The 18,293-nt window shown below is 41.3% G+C and overlaps 1 protein-coding gene across 2 annotated transcripts in view; it reads left to right on the top strand.

The window, feature by feature from the left end:
* The window catches only part of IPO8 (importin 8), a 79,095-nt gene that overhangs the window by 47,571 nt on the left and 13,231 nt on the right, over window positions 1-18,293 (top strand). For both annotated transcript variants that reach the window (XM_030543362.1, XM_030543370.1), the window contains 9 exons: window positions 476-565; window positions 2,382-2,547; window positions 3,126-3,286; window positions 4,232-4,357; window positions 7,023-7,089; window positions 7,795-7,920; window positions 8,424-8,521; window positions 9,188-9,283; window positions 10,799-11,019. In XM_030543362.1, the coding sequence (XP_030399222.1) occupies window positions 476-565; window positions 2,382-2,547; window positions 3,126-3,286; window positions 4,232-4,357; window positions 7,023-7,089; window positions 7,795-7,920; window positions 8,424-8,521; window positions 9,188-9,283; window positions 10,799-11,019 (1,151 nt within the window). The remainder of the gene's footprint in view (window positions 1-475; window positions 566-2,381; window positions 2,548-3,125; window positions 3,287-4,231; window positions 4,358-7,022; window positions 7,090-7,794; window positions 7,921-8,423; window positions 8,522-9,187; window positions 9,284-10,798; window positions 11,020-18,293) is intronic.

Here is an 18,293-nt window from a genome sequence, read left to right as displayed (position 1 = left end):
ACTTCTTTCTCTTCCCACTTTACAATCAGCTCTTTCTGTCAGACTGCCTGCCTTGTTACAGAACAGTTCCTTGTGCTGTCCTGCTTTACTGATGAAATGGGACCATGTTACAAAATACGTTCCAGCAACAATTGGAGCCTTGGACACACTGATTACCATGACACCTGTCCATAGCAAAAAACAGCTCCTGGACTTATAGACTTCTTCTGGTTCTGTAAATAATGTTTAAAGTGTTCCAGCAATATGTTATGTAGCCTGCCAGGCTCCCATTCTTCAATCTGTGCCTTTTTTGCTCCCACGTCAAAATGACATCTAGAAATTATTCTACACGTATTAATGGGATAGAAATAATTCATGTGAAGGCAGAGAATGGGTTTATTAGTCTGGATTTTACAGTTAGTACGAGTTACTGAATAATACAGTATATCCAAAAATAAAGACTGCTCCAAACTTAATTTTTTGTTTATTTCAACAGAAGAGTGTATTCAAGGATCAGATGGAGCTGATGCTACAGAATCACGTATTTCCATTGTTCATGTCTAACCTGGGGTATCTCAGAGCAAGAGTAAGTTCACCAAAGTTTATAGACTGCAATATGTGTCAGATTATTTCGTTTTCAGGTTTATTTCACTCTGAATAACAGACTGAAATGTAGCAGTTCCCACGTGTCACAAACCATAATTTACTTCTCAGCAACTCCATTGTACAGAAACCTTTTCAGCATTTTGATCTGAAATGATATGCAAGTAAAACTTATTTATAGACATTTGAAATTGTAGGTGATCCCTTTCTGTATGGCTCACTTTCAACTCACTGTTTTGATCAAATTGGGAAACTTGAGCATTGGAAATATGGTAACCTGCGGAGGTCCTTATACAATCATTATGTCCAGTTTCGGGCACAACACTTCTAAGAAAGATGTGGATAAAGTGGAGAGACTCCAGAGGAAAGCAACAAAAATAATAAAAGGTTTAGGAAAACTGACCTGTGAGGATATGTTAAAAACTGGGCATGTTTAGTCTTGAGAAGTGTGAGGGGGAAACTGATAAGCCTTCATATAAGTTAAGGGCTGTTATAAAGATGGATTGTTCACTGAAGGTAGGACAAGAAGTAATGGGCTTAATCTGCACAAGGGATATTTAGGTTAGTTATTAGGAAAATCTTCCTAACTATAAGGATAATTAAGAACTGGAATAGGTTACCAAGTGAGGTTGTGGAATCTCCATCACGGGAGACCTTTAAGAACAGGTTAGGCACGCCTGTCAAGGATGGTCTCAACCAAGATGGGCAAACTTTTTGTCCCGAGGGCCACATTTGGGTGGGGAAATTGCATGCAGGGCCAGGAATGTAGGGCTGGGGCAGGGTGTTGGGGTGCAGGAGGGAGTGCAGGGTTGGGAGGGGGTGCAGTGTGCAGGAAGGGGCTTGGGGCAAGGGGTTGGGGCGGAGGAGGCTCAGGGCAGGGGGTTGGGGTGCAGGACGGGTGTGGGGTGCAGCAAGGGGCTCAGAACAGGACTTCAGGGGGTTGGGGTGTGGGGTGCAGAAGGGGTGCGGGCTCCGGCCCAGCACCGCTTACCTGGAGCAGCTCTGGGATGGCAGTGGCCCTGTGCTGCTAAGGCAGGCTCCCTGTCTGCCTGGGCCAATGGGAGCTTCGGGTGTGGAACCCACAGGTGAGGGCAGCACGCAGAGCGCACCCACACACCCAGGGACCGCAGAGACATGGTGCCAGCCACTTCCAGGAGCGGCACAGCACCACGAAGGTGGCAATCCCGCAGGCTGGATCCAAAGCACTGAGGGGCCAGATCTGGACGGTGGGCCATAGTTTGCCCCCCCTGCTCTAAGCATACTTGGTCGTGTCTCAGCACAGGGTGATGGACTAGATGACCTCTTGAGGTTCCTTTCAGCCCTACTTTTCTATGGTTATATGATTATTCAGTAGCAAATCTCAGGAGTTTGAGCCAAAGCCAGTTTTCAGAGAGCAGTTAATGCCTCTTTGAGGATGGGCTGGGTTTAATCCCTAAGCTCTTCCCCCCTGTGCCCACATCAATCAATAATGCGTGATTAATTTTCCTGCTAAGTGTACATCTCATTGCCTAGGAAGAAAACTTTTAAAAAATAAATCCCAAGCTCTCTTGTTCCTGATAGAAGTTTAGTATAACAATTACAGTTATATATTGAATCTCTAGATGTTTGGGGAAAGGAGCAGAAGAACCACTGTAGTGTGAAACCTGCAGGATATGTAGTATTGCATGTATACTCTGTAAATGTGCAAACAAAAGAGCAACAATTTAAAACAGATTAAGAAGTGTTAGCATGTGACTGAAATTCTTTAAAGAATTCTATAACTACAGTAGCTCCTGACTTGCTTTCTTCTTGTACGACAGTCCTGTTGGGTTCTTCATTCATTCAGCACTTTGAAATTCCACAATGAACTCAACCTAAGGAATGCAGTAGAGCTGGCAAAGAAGAGCTTGATTGATGACAAGGAAATGCCTGTCAAAGTAGAAGCTGCCATAGCTCTTCAGGCGTTAATAAGCAATCAGGAGCAAGGTATGCTACAACAGTTCATTGAAGTACGTACTGATTATTTTCCCTGCCTAGATGACATGTTGCTATAATTTGCTGTGGATGTACATAAACAGTTTCTTGCACTTAGAGATATAGATCCCTGGAACACTTAATCACATTTAGACAAGTTAGTTTGCTCATTAGCTACAATATACATCATGAAACATTGGCTACAGATTTTTCTGACAGGTTTCTGAACAAAAGGAAACTGAATCAACACAATTCAGTTAACAAACCAAATGGCATCTTATTTTTTAACATTGAATTGAAACAATGGGTATGTTTAGGGCCAGATACTAGATGTGCATGTCTCTCATGGAAGTAGATCTTTTCTGTGGACAGAATTCTAAGTGATGGGAGATGTCTAAGTATATATATTATGTAATATGTTTGCATCTAAAAAGTACACGCTATTAGACTGACTCACCTTCTACTTGAAATGAATTGTTTTAAGTGTTTTTGCTGAAGAGAACAGTAAGGGTCCTGATAACTGAGACAGATTGTACATTTGTTTTTATGGAATGTTGATTTTTCCTAATTTTGTTTTGTTGTCTTATTAGCAAAGGAATATGTAAAGCCGTATGTCAGGTCCGTTATGCAGGAGCTGTTACACATCGTTAGAGAGACAGAAAATGATGATCTTACTAATGTTATCCAGAAGATGATCTGTGAGTACAATCAGGAAGTAACTACCATCGCTGTTGACATGACACAACACCTGGTAAGAGACAGTAGAACAATATCGTAGTCACAGTCATAGGCCTAGCTTATTAAACATTGTTGCAAGCTTGTTTGAAATGAGCCCTTTTTTTAAAAGGGACACTGTCAGGTTTAAAATCATAATTTTAAAAAATTCCCACCTATATTGCTTACAGCTTTTTTGATTATTTAAAATAAAGACTCTTTAAAATCTGATTAGCTTTTCACTGTTTATTCTGTTTCCTTTTGGATTTCAGCTTGGATGATGAAACTAGACAAGTCATCTAGTTTGTTCTGTTTCAATTCTAGTCTGTTTCACCCTCTGCCTATTCATGCAGTAGCATGATGGCATCAAATTCTGATCTGCATACACTGCATGTGTTAGCTCCAACATAAGCTGTTTTCACTGATATTTTTAAAACACTTTACTGAAAACCTATCTATCAATATCATCTGTTAGTCTATAAGGTGCTACAGGATTCTTTGCTGCTTTTATCTATCAATAGTAGCTCTTGTAAACCACCCCCGTCCCACCCATGTAAATTTTGGGGTTAAACTGCCTGACAGTTTCTCTTCAAAAAGTTAAACCTTAGTCCTTAAAATTACAGTAGTTTTGACTGTTTTGATAGCTTTTGCTGTTCTAAAGAAGCCAGGATATTTAATATTTTGATTATTTAACTTAAGTGACTTGCCACAGGTAGGTTTATCAGAGGAGGGAGAGAAGGTTTTTCAATGTTCCAAACTTCCCCAGTTCCCTTACAGAAGTATCAGGCATGCCTCTCACCACTGGTGGCTTCATCACAGATGTTTTAATAATTTGAGGACACCGCAGCCACTTCGTTATCAGTCAAAGGGCAATCCCTAGTTTCCTACAAGGCAAGCTGGAAGTGTGAGTTATCTCTAGAATATCTGTCTGTTTACTCCTTTTTCTTTTTCTTTTTCTTTTTCTTCTTTTTTCTTTTTTAAGGCTGAGATATTTGGTAAAGTTCTTCAGAGTGAAGAATATGAGGAAGTGGAGGACAAGACAGTGATGGCAATGGGAATCTTACACACCATTGACACTATTCTAACAGTTGTGGAAGATCACAAAGAGGTGAGATGACTCTCAGTTCACATCTAGTCTTCTCTCGTTTTATTCATCACAACAAGCAGTTTTATGTATATATTAAATAGCTTGATTTGAAAAGAGCATGTAACAGTTATGTAGCTTGGTGTATTAGGATCAAGTGATCCCTCAGTAAACATGAATTTAAAGCTCAGTGTAAAATGCTAATTTTCAGTTGTACGGTACTTATCTTTAAGAGATAATTGACATTTTTGAGGAAATAACACTTAAGCCTTTACTACAGCAAATATATTACTAGAAAATGTTACAGACTGTTACAAATACATTTTAAGCTAAATTCTCCGCTGAGAATGTTTGTTATAATTTTCAATAACTGCAGTATGATAATTATTGGTAATGGCAGCTTAGATTTTGATGTTGAACTCAGCAGTTACCTGGATGGAATTGATGGATCAACATATTATTGTACTGCAGGATGAGTTCTAGACTTTATATATTCATGAGCTATCTGCAGGAGGAACTTTTTTCCTAAAGCTCAGCTTAGGGTTGCCTTCTGCTTTTTTCTGATTTTACAACTGTATCGATTGAGGTACAAAGGAGGTCAATTGACTTGCCCCAGTGTCACACAGTTGTTGGGTAGTTCTGAGCTTAGCTGGTATTACCGCACGAAGATGTTTTGTCCTTGATCTGTGGTTTTCAAACTGGGATACGCATACCCATGGAGTATGTGAGCTCTTGTCAATGGGTACACAAGAAAATCCTGAAATGGCGGACAATGCTTTTTATTTAGTACAGAGGATTTCAAACTGTGGGGTACGTCACCCTAAGGGGGCATGAAGGGACATTGGGGTGGGGACAGCTCTGCACAGCTGGGCTCGGGGATGGAGCGCCACTTCCACCCCATGACATGCTTGTGGCAGGTCTTGGGGAGGAAGTGCTGCCTACACCCCCTGATTCACCTCAGGCCAAATCCCACTTTGAATTACAATTTTTGGTTGTGCCCCCCCAACCCTGGGGTGGCCCATTGAGGTGAGTCAGGGGTGGAGGTGGCGCTCCCTCCCTGAGCCCTGCTGCACAGAGCCTGACCCCCGCCCCCAATGTTCCTCTAGGTTTTTTTGAATGTTTGAAAATGTGACCCTGCGTGCCCTTCACCACTTGGCACCTATGCGTATCTAGACAAGGGGTCGGCAACCTCTGGCACATGGCTAGCCAAGGTAAGCACCCTGGCAGGCCAGGCCAGTTTGTTTACCTGCCGCGTTGGCAGGTTCAGCGGACCACGGCTCCCACTGGCCATGGTTTGCCGTCCCAGGCCAATGGGGGCAGCAGGAAGCGCCGCGGGCCGACCCCTGCAGTAGACTATTCGGAAAGGGAAAACAACCTAAATTGTTTGAAAACCACTGTCCTAGATCATGCTGCTTCCTTGGTTGTACAAGTTCTCATCACAAGAAGTAAATCTATTTTTGAGACATATCAGTCATCTGACAAGAAATGTCCGAAAAGATTTTTCTTGGTGACCACTGCATTTAATCTAAGATTTCAGAACATCTTCAGTTTTTCATAAAAGAGCTTTTTCCATCTTCTAAGGAACAGAATGGAAACTAGGATCTAAAATGAGCTTTAATACTGGTAACTTGAAATACTTTTCTTTGGGGTTTGTTCAGCTTTTAGTCTAGTGGGCATCTGTGTTAAGTTAGTCTTTTTGTGAGAACTTAGCTGCTCACTGTTTTGTAGTATGCAGCACAAGATAATGCTTAACACTTTATCTCAGGATCTTTTACACATACATGAACGCTACAATTTAATGCCTTTTTATGGAAATAGGCTATGGTCAAGATTTGAAGAAGAACCTAAAATTAGACTCTTAAATCCGTATTTAGGCACCTAAAGTATTGGCTTGACTTTCAAAAGCACAAGGAGTTCCATGGGACTTCCTGTGCTTAAAGCTGAGCATATGCTCAAGAGCTTTGCTAGAGTGGGGGCAGTGTGCTCCACACATTGCAGGAGTGAGTCCTTAATGAATGTGTCTGTTAATAAAATTAAATGTCCATGTTTGTTGGTTTTATGTAGACTTCTAATGTGGACCTACACTTTTCTTTTGTGACTGACAGTTTTCACCTCTAAAAACATTCTCCCTTCCCAACAACAATAAAATAGCTACTCACAGTAAAACCTGCTCATTCCAGCAAATGGCGCCCTTTTCACCAATACAGTCATATACTGTCTTCTGGGAAGTTCGGTATGGGCCACAGGCAGGAACATCTTTTCTTTTTTCTTGCTCTTTTTCTCTTCACCTCATTCCTTTTCTTCCCTCCTATACATTTTTTGTGCAGAGGTCTGTCTTCAGACCCTTTGGATAAAGCAGCTGGAACAAGGGGGTGCTCTTCAAGTGTAACCGAGCTCTCAGCTAGTGTATGGGTAGCAACCATTAGTTAGAAAGTATTACAATGATGATCAGTGTGTTAAGTAAGCAGTTCTAAGAACGATATTTGGGAAAACTAATTTTTAAAATAGCTGAGTACTTATAACTGAGTATGTCCCTGTAACATTCTGATGATAGTTGAAAGCGTTTAAACCAGGATGGAAACTCTCTTTTCCTTGAAAGAACTGCTTAGTCAAACTGAATTAGTCAAGTGGATGGATCAAGTTACTCTGATTGTAGGTTTTTAAATAAACTGTCTTATTTTTGTTTCAGATAACTCAACAATTGGAGAGCATTTGTTTACAGATCATTGGCCTCGTTTTGCAGAAACACGTAATAGGTATATGCAGAAGCTGGCTTTTTGAAGTATCCAGTTTGTTTTATATGGCAGAAAAAAGTTACTAATGAAATATTTTTAAATCTAACAGAGCAAATAGTACTGTCTTCCTGCCAAGTACTTTGTCAGGATTTAAGCTCAGGCTTGAATAAGCCACTTCTCCCAGGACTAAAGGAAGTTCATTTTTAGTTCTTCTTTGTGTATCCTGAGCTCCTATTTTCATGTTACTAAAACTACTACATTAAATTACATTAGCTTCTATGCATTGGAGCACTGAAAAGCCTCAAACTCAGTTCCCTATAAAATTTTAACTTGATTTGAAATTAAGGGCAAGTGATCTTTGATTACGTTTATGCTCCTAGCAGTTCCATATATTAAAAAGCTTCAGAGTTTTATGGCAAAGCCTGTAAATTAGAACAAGTCCTTAGAGAATGGAAAAAAGTGTGAACATGTTTTAGAAACAATTTCTTTAGTTCACTGGTAATGCATTGTTTTTCAATGCTTATAAGAAACTAAATACAGTGTGATACCTCTTTTTTTTGGAATTTTTCAGTCCATATTCTTCAGTCTCTTACTGTATAACATTTTACCTTTCCAAAGCTGTCTGCTCATTGCTGTATGGCCTGAGGGCATGTGTTTGAGAGATTATGTATTTGCAAGCAAAACTTCTCTTTTACAGACCCCTACCTCAAATTTTCTTCTCTTCAGAGTTTTATGAAGAAATTCTCTCCTTGGCATACAGTTTGACGTGCCAGATGATTTCCCCCCAAATGTGGCAGCTTTTAGGTGTTCTATATGAAGTTTTCCAGCAGGATTGCTTTGAATACTTTGCAGGTATGACTGTTCCCCAGCTGTAGTGTATTGTAACTGTTTGCGGATGCAGCTTCAAAAAGCTATCTTATGGAGTTACTTCCTTTTAGTCTGTATTAGTGAAAAGAGCACATGTGCTTGAGCCTTGTTGTGAACACTCCAGTACAACATGGTGAGCTAATGCCACTGTTCTTTGCTTGGAGAAATGTGGCCGAATAAGTCAGTTTTACACATTGTAGTAAGTCCACAGCTCAAAAGAAAATCCTAAAAATTATGAAACTATCAATTCGTTAGCTGAAATGTAGTTATGTCTGTTCTAATTCTTTTTCTGATAGTTATGTCTGTCTATATTTAAAAACCCCATCTTGCAAAGCCATCTGCTAGCACAGATAGCTGTATGCAGAAGCTTTAGGACTCCTGTCATGTTCAGGGGTCCAACCTAATAGATCCCATCGCTGGGTCAGGGCCTTAATGGTTAGAGTTTTGGGGCTTTTGGTTTTGTATAAAATCTTTTCTTGTTTTTTTAGATATGATGCCTCTCATGCACAATTATGTGACCATCGACACTGATACTTTACTGTCTAATCCAAAACATTTAGAAATCATTTACAGTATGTGTAAAAAGGTAAGACTTTTATTCCTTGTCATAGTCCTCACCCTTGATGTTTAAGCACCAAATATTCCAAATAAGAGTGACCAAAGCTTGCCAGTTGGTGGTGGTTGTTTGGTCAAGGTGAAATTATAAGCCTTAGCTCGGTTCCCAGTGGACGCATCACAGAAACCATTTCCACAATTGTAACAGATATCCTCCTCAGAGAGGCCACGGTTTAAATGGACATGGGAATTGACTTCCCCCTTTCATCCATGAAGCATGTGGATAGACCATTATGGAAGAAACTTGCCATGCTGTTGCTCATGTTGTACCTGTTCTGTGGAAAACAGGATTTCACTTTGTCAGGCTGTTAATCTGCTATTGTTCACCAAAACTGAAATCACATTGCAGAAAATGCCAGTTATCAAGGGTACTCATAATAATTTTTAAAATAATGTTTTCCTCAAGAAAAGGACAAGCACTGAAATAACATAATGGAAAAAATGTTAATATTTGTAAAGAACTATATGGATTTTGCAAACTCTAAGGTCACAGTTTGAATTCTCCAGTCTTGTGCCCCTTCGCCATGGTTTCTTATATATACATCTCTCCATACACATGTTCTCTCATGTGTGTATGTGTATTTCCACAGCAGATTGCATACGATGTTGTTGGGCTGAATTATCATTCTTGTTTTAGGTATTAACTGGAGATGCAGGAGAAGATGCAGAGTGTCATGCAGCCAAACTTTTAGAAGTAATTGTTCTTCAGTGCAAAGGGCGGTGTATTGACCAGGTAATATATTACAAACAGCTTTTTATAAATTTGATGCTGTGTAAACGCTTCAATATAAATGCAACCAGATTCATAGAAGTTTAGTAGATGAAAAATGTAGATTTAAGGAACAAATGTAGGAAATCAGATATTCTAAATGGAATTGTCCTCCAGCACACTGACTGTGCAAAGAGTGTAAATGAGTTCAAGAGATTTTTTTTGGATTTGTTTCTTGTGGAGGAGATTAAAGGACATGGCATCTTGAAAAAGCAAGAAAATAGGATTAAAACTGAACAATAAAAAACTGGGACCTTGGGTAGGAGTCTCTTTCTGTTTCCTAAATTTTGTCCTGATAGCATTGCTTGTTGCGAATTGAATGAGAAATTTTAATACATTGCTATGATTTAGAATTTAATCATGCAAGTCAAACTACTGGAGTTGTTTCCCACAGCAATATGAACTCAGATTTTTTTTATTATTGGTGCTGTATTTTGAATTGCTGTATATGCTGTAAAATCTATAACTTAGTATTTGACTGGATTGTGCTTGCTGTGAATACCGTAACTATAAATTTCCTGGATCTTTGTCTACACATTTTCAACCACTATCTGGAACAGTGTATTTTTCACATTAAGGGCTAAATTCTTCTTTGTTATTTTTGTGTAAAGCCCCAGCTCTGCACAGCAAGAACAGATTGTGTCCATTTTTCCTGGACCGTTACATTTACTGGATAATTCTGGAGTTAATTTTAACTGAAATCAGTAGAATTCCACTCATGTAAATCTGGAGTAATTGAAGGGAAAATTTTGCTCCGAATTTTTTTTTAAATGAGAAATCTGAAAGGGATGGAATTAAATCACATACATTTTCAATGAAATTAATGTGTAAAAGCGCCACATCTGTGTTAATGAAATGATTGCACATTGAAATCAAAACTTTCTCCCTTGCTCATAAAGATAGGATATACCTGCATCTTCTTATAGGGAACTGTTTATTTCATAGTCTAGACATACAAACTTGCACAATGCAAATATCTGAATAACCATACTCTTTGCAGACTTTTGTAAGAAGTTTTTCACAATACTTTGTTACAATTTGGCAGAATATATATTTCTTATTGAGGCTTATGTACATGTCTAGTGAAGCTTTAAAACTAAGAAGTTTTTCATTTATCTTAGGACAAGAATATATTTGAACTCTTTTCCCAAAGCTTGAAAATGCCTTTTATACACACTAAAACAAATCCTACCAAATTTCCCCAAAATATTTTACCTTGGTGTTGAGACTAGCCATAACTTTTAGTCCAAAGGGTAATTGTTTTAGAAAGCTTTATAAGCATGCAAACAGAGTCTTAAGGTGAAGGTACACTCTTGCTTTTATATTGGGAAATGAATATACTATACTATTACGAGCTACAAGCAGAATTCCAGTTGACTCTTTGTCTTCAGCAGGTTTGAGACTGATAAGTGCTTTTAAATTGTCATGCAAACTGGCAGTGTTTTTAACATTTAATTTTTTCCCCTCCTGTGTCCCCAGTGTATCCCACTCTTTGTAGAAGCTGTGCTAGAGCGATTAACTCGAGGAGTTAAAACAAGTGAGCTTCGTACCATGTGTCTTCAGGTTGCCATAGCTGCCCTTTACTACAATCCTGAACTACTTCTGCACACGTTAGAGAACATCAGATTTCCACACAACCCTGAGCCCATCACAGCGCAGTTCATAAACCAATGGATGAATGACACAGATTGTTTTCTTGGGCAAGTATTAAGTCTTTTTCTTAAAATCCTTGTTTATCATTTCTTGGCAGCAGATTTCTGAGCTTGGTTTGAATCCCTAGTCACATTGATTCAAGAAATTAAATTCCAAAGCTAAATTTAAATAACAGTAACCCACACCAAAAAAATCTAAGTGCCATGGTGCAGTTAAAGGTGACCTGCACGTATTAATATTTCTTTTCTGTTACGTGCTGAGTAGTATCCTGCATAGCAAGTATAAGATGGCATTGAGCACTTAATCAATTTTAGCCTCTCAGGTGCCTGAGGTTACAGAATATCCGCCTCTGCATGAGAGAGCCCAGTATGCACTGTGCTGGGGATCTCAATCACTGAAGTATAGAACCAACTCATCTGGATTTCAGGGAAATGATTGGGTTTTTTCTGAGTATGTGGAGTGTTTATACAACTTTTTTCTATTCTAAATTTTTAAAGTGCGCTGAATGTAGTGTGAGGGTTTTTGTTTTTGTTTTTAAATAACCCAAACCATCCCCAACCAAAAAAATCCTCTACTCTGTTTCGAGTCATGCTCCCCCCGCCCCCCCAAAAAAGAGGCTGGCTGGCTTCATGAGTCAAAAGAGACTCCACGGTTCACATTGCCAACATAGTGCATACTGGGGCATCTCAGCAAGATGTAGGTATCTGCAATCGTTTGTGACCCAAAAAGGCAAAGTCTAACATCCATTACATGCTGAATGGCTTGCGCCCTTAATTCAGGACATTTAGCACATAATATTTTTGAAAGATAATGTTTTTTCTAAAGTTTGTTGAAGCAGTGGTTTGTGTGGAGCCAATTGTTTTTCTTAGGCAGTTATTGGCTAAATGTTGGGCAGCATCTCACCGTGAAAGTCATTCTGATCCAAGATTGGAGATGTAACTAGCTTTCCAAGCCAATTTGTTACAACACTGTAGTAAAGTCTTAGTACCATGTGTAGTCTGGAAAAAATACTTAGTTTTAGGGGTGTCCTCTAGGACCCTACACTCATTCTTCCTCCTTTTACTTGGAGTTTTTCCCCAAGGTCCTTGCATTGCTTTGACCCTCTCTCCTAGCTGAAACCCTTTAGTGCTGCTATCAGCTTCAGCCAGAAAACGTGTACATTATTGGCTGCAGTGGTTGAGCTGGTGCAGGGTGTGTTGAGACAAACAACACGAACAGTTTTGATTAACAGAATACGTATTGCACATGGGTTACTTTGGTAGAGGCAAGTGGGGCATAACCAGAAAACAACTGAAAGGTAAAATGTCTCTTGATATTCCGGATGCTTGGAAAGGCATATGCCACATGCGTAGAGTAGGTAGGTTTATCTCTCTCTCTCTTCCTTTTCTTTACTTTTTAAAATGTATTACTTAAAGGACACAGTTGGGAAGGGGAACAGTTCGTAGGCTGCAGCAAAGCGGGGAAACCCAACATTTCTCAGAGGTTTTTGTGCACACAGGAGCTGGAAGTTCACCTTCTGCCAATTGGACCAACGCTGCCAGCATAGCAATGTGGCAGAGAGGCCAGTTGCTACAGTATAATTTGGCTATAAACAGGTGCCCAGTGGAAAATCTCATCCTAGTATTGTCTGTTAGGTAATGGCTTAGTTAGGATTGGTTGGGGAAAGTAATATAGCTTGACAGAAATGTGAAGTGTGTCACTTACAAAGGTTGCTTGAATTGATGATTGAAAAGTAGGGCAGGTGTTTTGTGACGATGTTGGCAATCTCATATACATTTCTTATAACATGTACGTGGCCAAACACATCTGTATGTCAGTTTGGAAAGCTGAGAATCTTCTCTGTCCAATGGTATAAAGCTCCAGTTTCTTGCTGTGCTGGATTACAAGGCATTGGAGCTGAAGCCTGTCACTGGTCTAAAGCCTTGACAGCCAAGAGAGAAGGATGGAAAGTGAATTCCATACTTCAGGAGAAAAGATGGATATGTCTCTTCTTCACGTAATTGTCCACATGGATCCCATTTCTGGTTTGCACGTGTCCTGGATGCAGGAGGGAGATTGGGTTCTTCTGGCCAGCAATGTCCACGCTGTTACTCTTCTTCCTTAACCAAGGACATAAGGGGAAGAGCAATTCTGTCATCCCTCTGTTCCTTCAAACAGCTCATGCTGTCTCCTTTTATTGTGCTCTATACAACTTAAATCTCTTTCGTATATATAGTTAGTATATTATAGATAGCATAATTGTTAGTTTTTGTGATTATTTTTATGCCTGTTGGCTTAAAACCCCCTAAAGCATGACTTGTTAATGTTAGGGACTTCCCCAGTACTGGATCTAGCTTCTGTGGCTGAAGCAAAGTCTGTGGGGTTCAAAACTTGCCCCTCCTTGTGATGCTTTAATTCCACTGAAGGATGGTCAAATGAAATGCCTCTTTTGCCTTGACTTCAACTATGCTTCATGCAAGGATGGTTAAAATCGGTGTATTTGCCAAGCAAACATCACATGGCCATGCAGGAGACAATCCCACAAGAAGTTGTGTCCCCATTAAACTGGAGGAAAGACGCATTACAGGTGTTTAAGGGAGTACCCTTCTCCTCCCCTCTGCCAACCAAGACTCCGCTCAGGGATGAGCAGCTCATTTAGAGCACTTACAGACTCTGGCCGTGTGGTATCAGCAAGTAGCTCATCTGTATGTAGCTGTTCTGGAACTCGGAGCATGCAGAGCATTCCTTTCCTGTCTTCAGGGATCTGCAGTCCAAGTGCTGACAGACAACATCACAGAGGGTGGAGCAGGTCATCTCTGCTCTGGCAGGAAGCTGTTTGGCTTTGGACTTGGTGTATTACTGTAAAGAAAGTAGCTGTTCTTTTAGGTTATTTAAAAATATGGTGACTCTTTGGAGCTGCTAGTGACTTGGAGTGCTAGAACTAATCTGTGGAGGTGCAGGGGTTGAGCTGGATTAGACTGCCCTGTATAGATGAAGCATAAATAGAGTGTATCCCCTGGATATTGCACATTTATGGGGTACATATTTGTAGGTATATAATGTGCTTTGTTTGGATTGTTTCATATAGACTGAAATATGTATTGTGTCGTTTATTTAAGATTGAATTAGAGTGAGGGTGGTGAAGAGACCGTAAAACCCTGTGTACTTGTGTTGTTTGCCATCTTTATCTCCATGGTCTGAAATTTGAATGAGCCATATTTTGCATGCTCAGTGTTTACTCTTCCTAGTAAAGATTCTTCTACAGAAACTAAAGTGAAAAGGAAAACTTAATTTTGGTTTGAACATGTGAGAAATCAATAGCTGAATTATCTAAAAGCTGAATAAGAATGTTTAGTTGATGAGTAGGAATCATTTGACTTCAAAAGAGCTAGAATTTCACTCATAATCTTTTAAAAACTGATGATTTGTATTTATTTAAGCAGAAGATCTGATATAGGAAATTCAGGCTGGTCCAAACTCTGTAACCTAACGGAAATGGCTAATTAGCTGCAACTCCGAAAGGAAATGCATTGATGTGACTGAAAGAAAATTGATTCTTAACACGAAAGAGGCAGCTAATTAGTATAAGGGTCTTGCTGGTTTCCCTTTGAATTTCCTAGGATTCAATTTAAAGTAGAAAAGATCCTTTAGCTTCTTCTGTCTATTACTGAAACAAGCATTTGTGGGCTACCGAAGAGCTTGCAGACTATGAAGACTGCATATAACATGTTAAAAATAGACTTGCCTTATGGCAGTATGTTGTGCTTCCATTTGGTCAACAGTCTGAATCCTTAGCACTCCAGGCTGAGAGTGCTATTCAGGTAGCAAGAAAAGTGCATGTCTGGTGGAAGAGTGTTTTATATTGCTGACCAAGTGACTCAGGATCAACACTAACGAACATCTCAGGGAATTTTGTCCAGGCCACCTCATGCAGGTGGAAGGATTGCTTCAATCTGGGCCTGTGGTGGGGAGAGACTAAATGGATGCTGGAGCATCCTTTCCCACTACAAAAAATATCCTATTTGGTTTGTTAAATCTTCTTGATACTTGATACAGACTCAGCATAACAGACTGCTGAACTTTGAATAAGATGATTGCTAGTTCTGTTATTCATCTGTGGCTGACAGGCAGAAGAAGCAGTTCTTCCTTTGTCTCAAATTCACTAAAATTGGCCTGGTGCCTGAGTTTCAACTATCCTTCTGGGACCTCTAACACCACAATATATTTCAAGAGCACACATTCCTTCTTGCAACTGCTTATTTAAATGCTTGAAAACATAAGGAAAGAAATATTCTATATTTGTGAAAGTTTATTGGGTTAGCTCCTAAGTATTACCATTTAAAATGGATTTATTCTTGAGTCTTCTAGTCTCCTTTATTGTCCAAGAAGGGGAATTTACTAGGAAGTAGAGGCACTAATTACTATGGCGTCTTGAATTTTTGCAATGTTCTATTTTGGAGTTGGCATTACATGACTGTAAGGCATTGATACAAACACCTCAACCCCGATATAACACGGGATCACATACAACACGGTAAAGCTCTGACATGCTGCTCTGAGCAGCATGTTAATGGTGCCAGCCTAGGCTGGGGACAAGGGGTTTGATAACGAGCAGAGGGTCTCGGGGGTGGTCAGGGGCTCCTCCCCCCTTCCAGGGTCTGGGGGGCAGGAGCTGTGGGAGGGCACTTTTTGGGGGCCCAAAGTCCCAGAGTGGCCCGGGGGATTAGCAGGGGGCTGGGAGCAGCCTGCTCTGCTTCCCTCGTCCTGGCCCCAGCTGTGTCCCTTGGGGGATAGGACTTGAGGGAAGGGATCCCTCCACCACACTCACCAGCAGCGTTGGAAGCGGAGCAGCCCAGCCCGCTCCACTCCGCCAGCTCCACTCCGCCAGCTCCCAGCCACAGCGCTCCGCTTCCTGCCGCAGGGGAATACGGGGGCATCCTTTCCCCAACCTCCCCACACTCACTGGCAGCAGGAAGCGGAGCGCCGCGGCTGGGCGGTGGCAATTGGAGCGGGCTGGAGCCACGTCACTCCACTTCCCGCCGCCAGTGAGCGCAGAGGGCATCTTTTCTCCAACCTCCTTGCACTCACCGGCGGCAGGAAGCGGAGCAGCCCAGCCCCAGCCAGCTCCACTCCACCAGCTCCCAGCTGTGGTGCTCCACTTCCCGCCGGGCAGATGAGTGCAGGACCTTTGCCCAGCCGCCCCCCAGTGACATGGCTAGGGCCAGGGCAAGAAAAGCGGAGCAGGCTGGGGCCGCATCGCTCCGCTTCCCGTTGCAGGTGAGTGCGGGGGGGCATCCTTTCCCCAACCTCCCTGCACTCACCGATGGTGGGAAGCAGAGCAACATGGCTAGGAGCAGGCTGGGGCCGGGCTGCTCCGCCTCCCGCTGCTGCCGGTAAGCGCCTGTCGGGGTGGGGTGGTGGTGAATAGGGGTTGGAGCAGTCAGGGGACGGGGGGTTGGGTAGGGGTGAGGTCCTGGGAGGTAATTAGGAACGGGGATCTCTGGAGAGGGCGGTCAGGGACAAGGAACGACAGGGGGCAAAGCAAGTTTGATATAACGTGGTATCACTTATAACATGGTGAGATTTTTTCTCTCTCGAGGACCATGTTATATCGGGGTAGAGGTGTATTATAAGATTATTCACTGTTCTGTTGCACGTATAGTAAAATTAGTTCATTTCACTTGTCAAGGTATTTTTCCCCCAGTTTGAACTTTTAGCATCCAAAAGTGGGAACTGCATGTTCCCTTCTAAGCTTAATTCCTAGCTTAGACTTGATAGTGCCGCCACAAGCCAAAATATAGTGTTTGGCACACTTTCTGTTCCCCAAAACCTTCCCTGGGGGACCCAAGATCCAAACCCCTTGGGTCTTAAAACAAGGAGAAATAAACCATCCCCCCTCCTTTCCCCCTCCCAGACTTTCCCCTCCCTGGGCTACCCTGACAGACTGCACTGATCCAAACTCCTTGGATCTTAAAACAGAGAGAAATTAACCTTCTCCCCCCATTTCCCCCACCAATCCCTGGTGAGTTCAGACCCAGTCCCCTTGGGTCTTAAACAAGAAAAAAGAAATCAATCAGATTCTTAAAAAAGAAAACTTTTAAGAAAAGAAGAAAAAGTAAAAATTATCTCTGTAAACTCAGGATGGAAAATGTTTACAGGGTATTCAGCTCATATAGACTAGAGGGACTTCTTCCCCCCTAGCCTGAGATTAAAAGTTACAGCAAACAGAGGTAAAACTCCTTCCAGCAAAATACACATTCACAAGTTAAGAAAACAAACATAAGACTAATCCGCCTTTTTTAGCTAGTACTTACTATTTTGAACATGAGAGACTGTTTCAGAAAGATTGGGGAAACCTGGGGTGCACGTCTGGTCCCTCTTAGCCCCAAGAACGAACAAAGAACAAAACAAACAGCACAAAGACAGACTTCCCTCCACCAAGATTTGAAAGTATCTTGTCCCCTGATTGGTCCTCTGGTCAGGTATCAGCCAGGTTTACTGAGCTTCTTAACCCTTTACAGGTAAAAGAGACATTAACCCTTAACTATCTGTTTATGACAGCACTGTAGGGACTTTAAGAAATTTCAAGGCTTCCAATGTCAAGCTACAGAACATGTATGGATTTGGAGGCTATAAAGGGCTGCTATCATAGAAAGGAGCTGCAGGAGACCGGTGTGCAAGGATCAAACTTCAATTTTTCTCTCTAGTCTTACAAAATTCATCTTGGTGATCTCCTTGTGCATTTGCTTTGCACATATACAGCACCTTTAATCTAATACTATCAAAGGGCTTTACAAATATCAAGCCTTACAACATTATGGTATGCGTAACTGGTGGTGGTAAGCCTATGTTAGTGATGGGTAAACTGAGGTACTGAGCAATTACATTTTTTCCCCTGGTTGCAAAACTGGAAATAGAATTCCTGGATTCTATCACCCTCCTGATTTCAGCTCCTAGCCTGCCTTCCTATTTGTGTGTGTGTGTGTGTGTGTGTGTGTGTGTGTGTGTGTGTGTGTGTGTGTGTGTGTGTGTGTGTGTGTGTGTGTGTGTGTGTGTGTGAGAGAGAAATCCTGAAAGTTAGAGAAAGAGAGGATATCCTTCATGCCTAGTTGCAGATAATAAATTTCTCAAGGCAATAAATGAGGAAGATTGCAAACACCATGTAGGCAAAACACACAGCTTGATATGCTGGTTGACTTTGCTTTCCCTTGGATGGACTATTGTAGCCAGAAGACTGTGCTTGCTCTTTTTAAGTAGCTTATTGCTATTGTGCATCACTCAGAAAACAGAACTGCTTTGCTAAGCCCAATTGAGACTAAGGCCTGGTCTACACTACGCGTTT

Source organism: Gopherus evgoodei, chromosome 1 (genome assembly GCF_007399415.2).
Source record: "Gopherus evgoodei ecotype Sinaloan lineage chromosome 1, rGopEvg1_v1.p, whole genome shotgun sequence".
NCBI classification, from domain to species: domain Eukaryota; kingdom Metazoa; phylum Chordata; order Testudines; family Testudinidae; genus Gopherus; species Gopherus evgoodei.
This window is presented reverse-complemented; position numbering and strand designations above follow the sequence as displayed.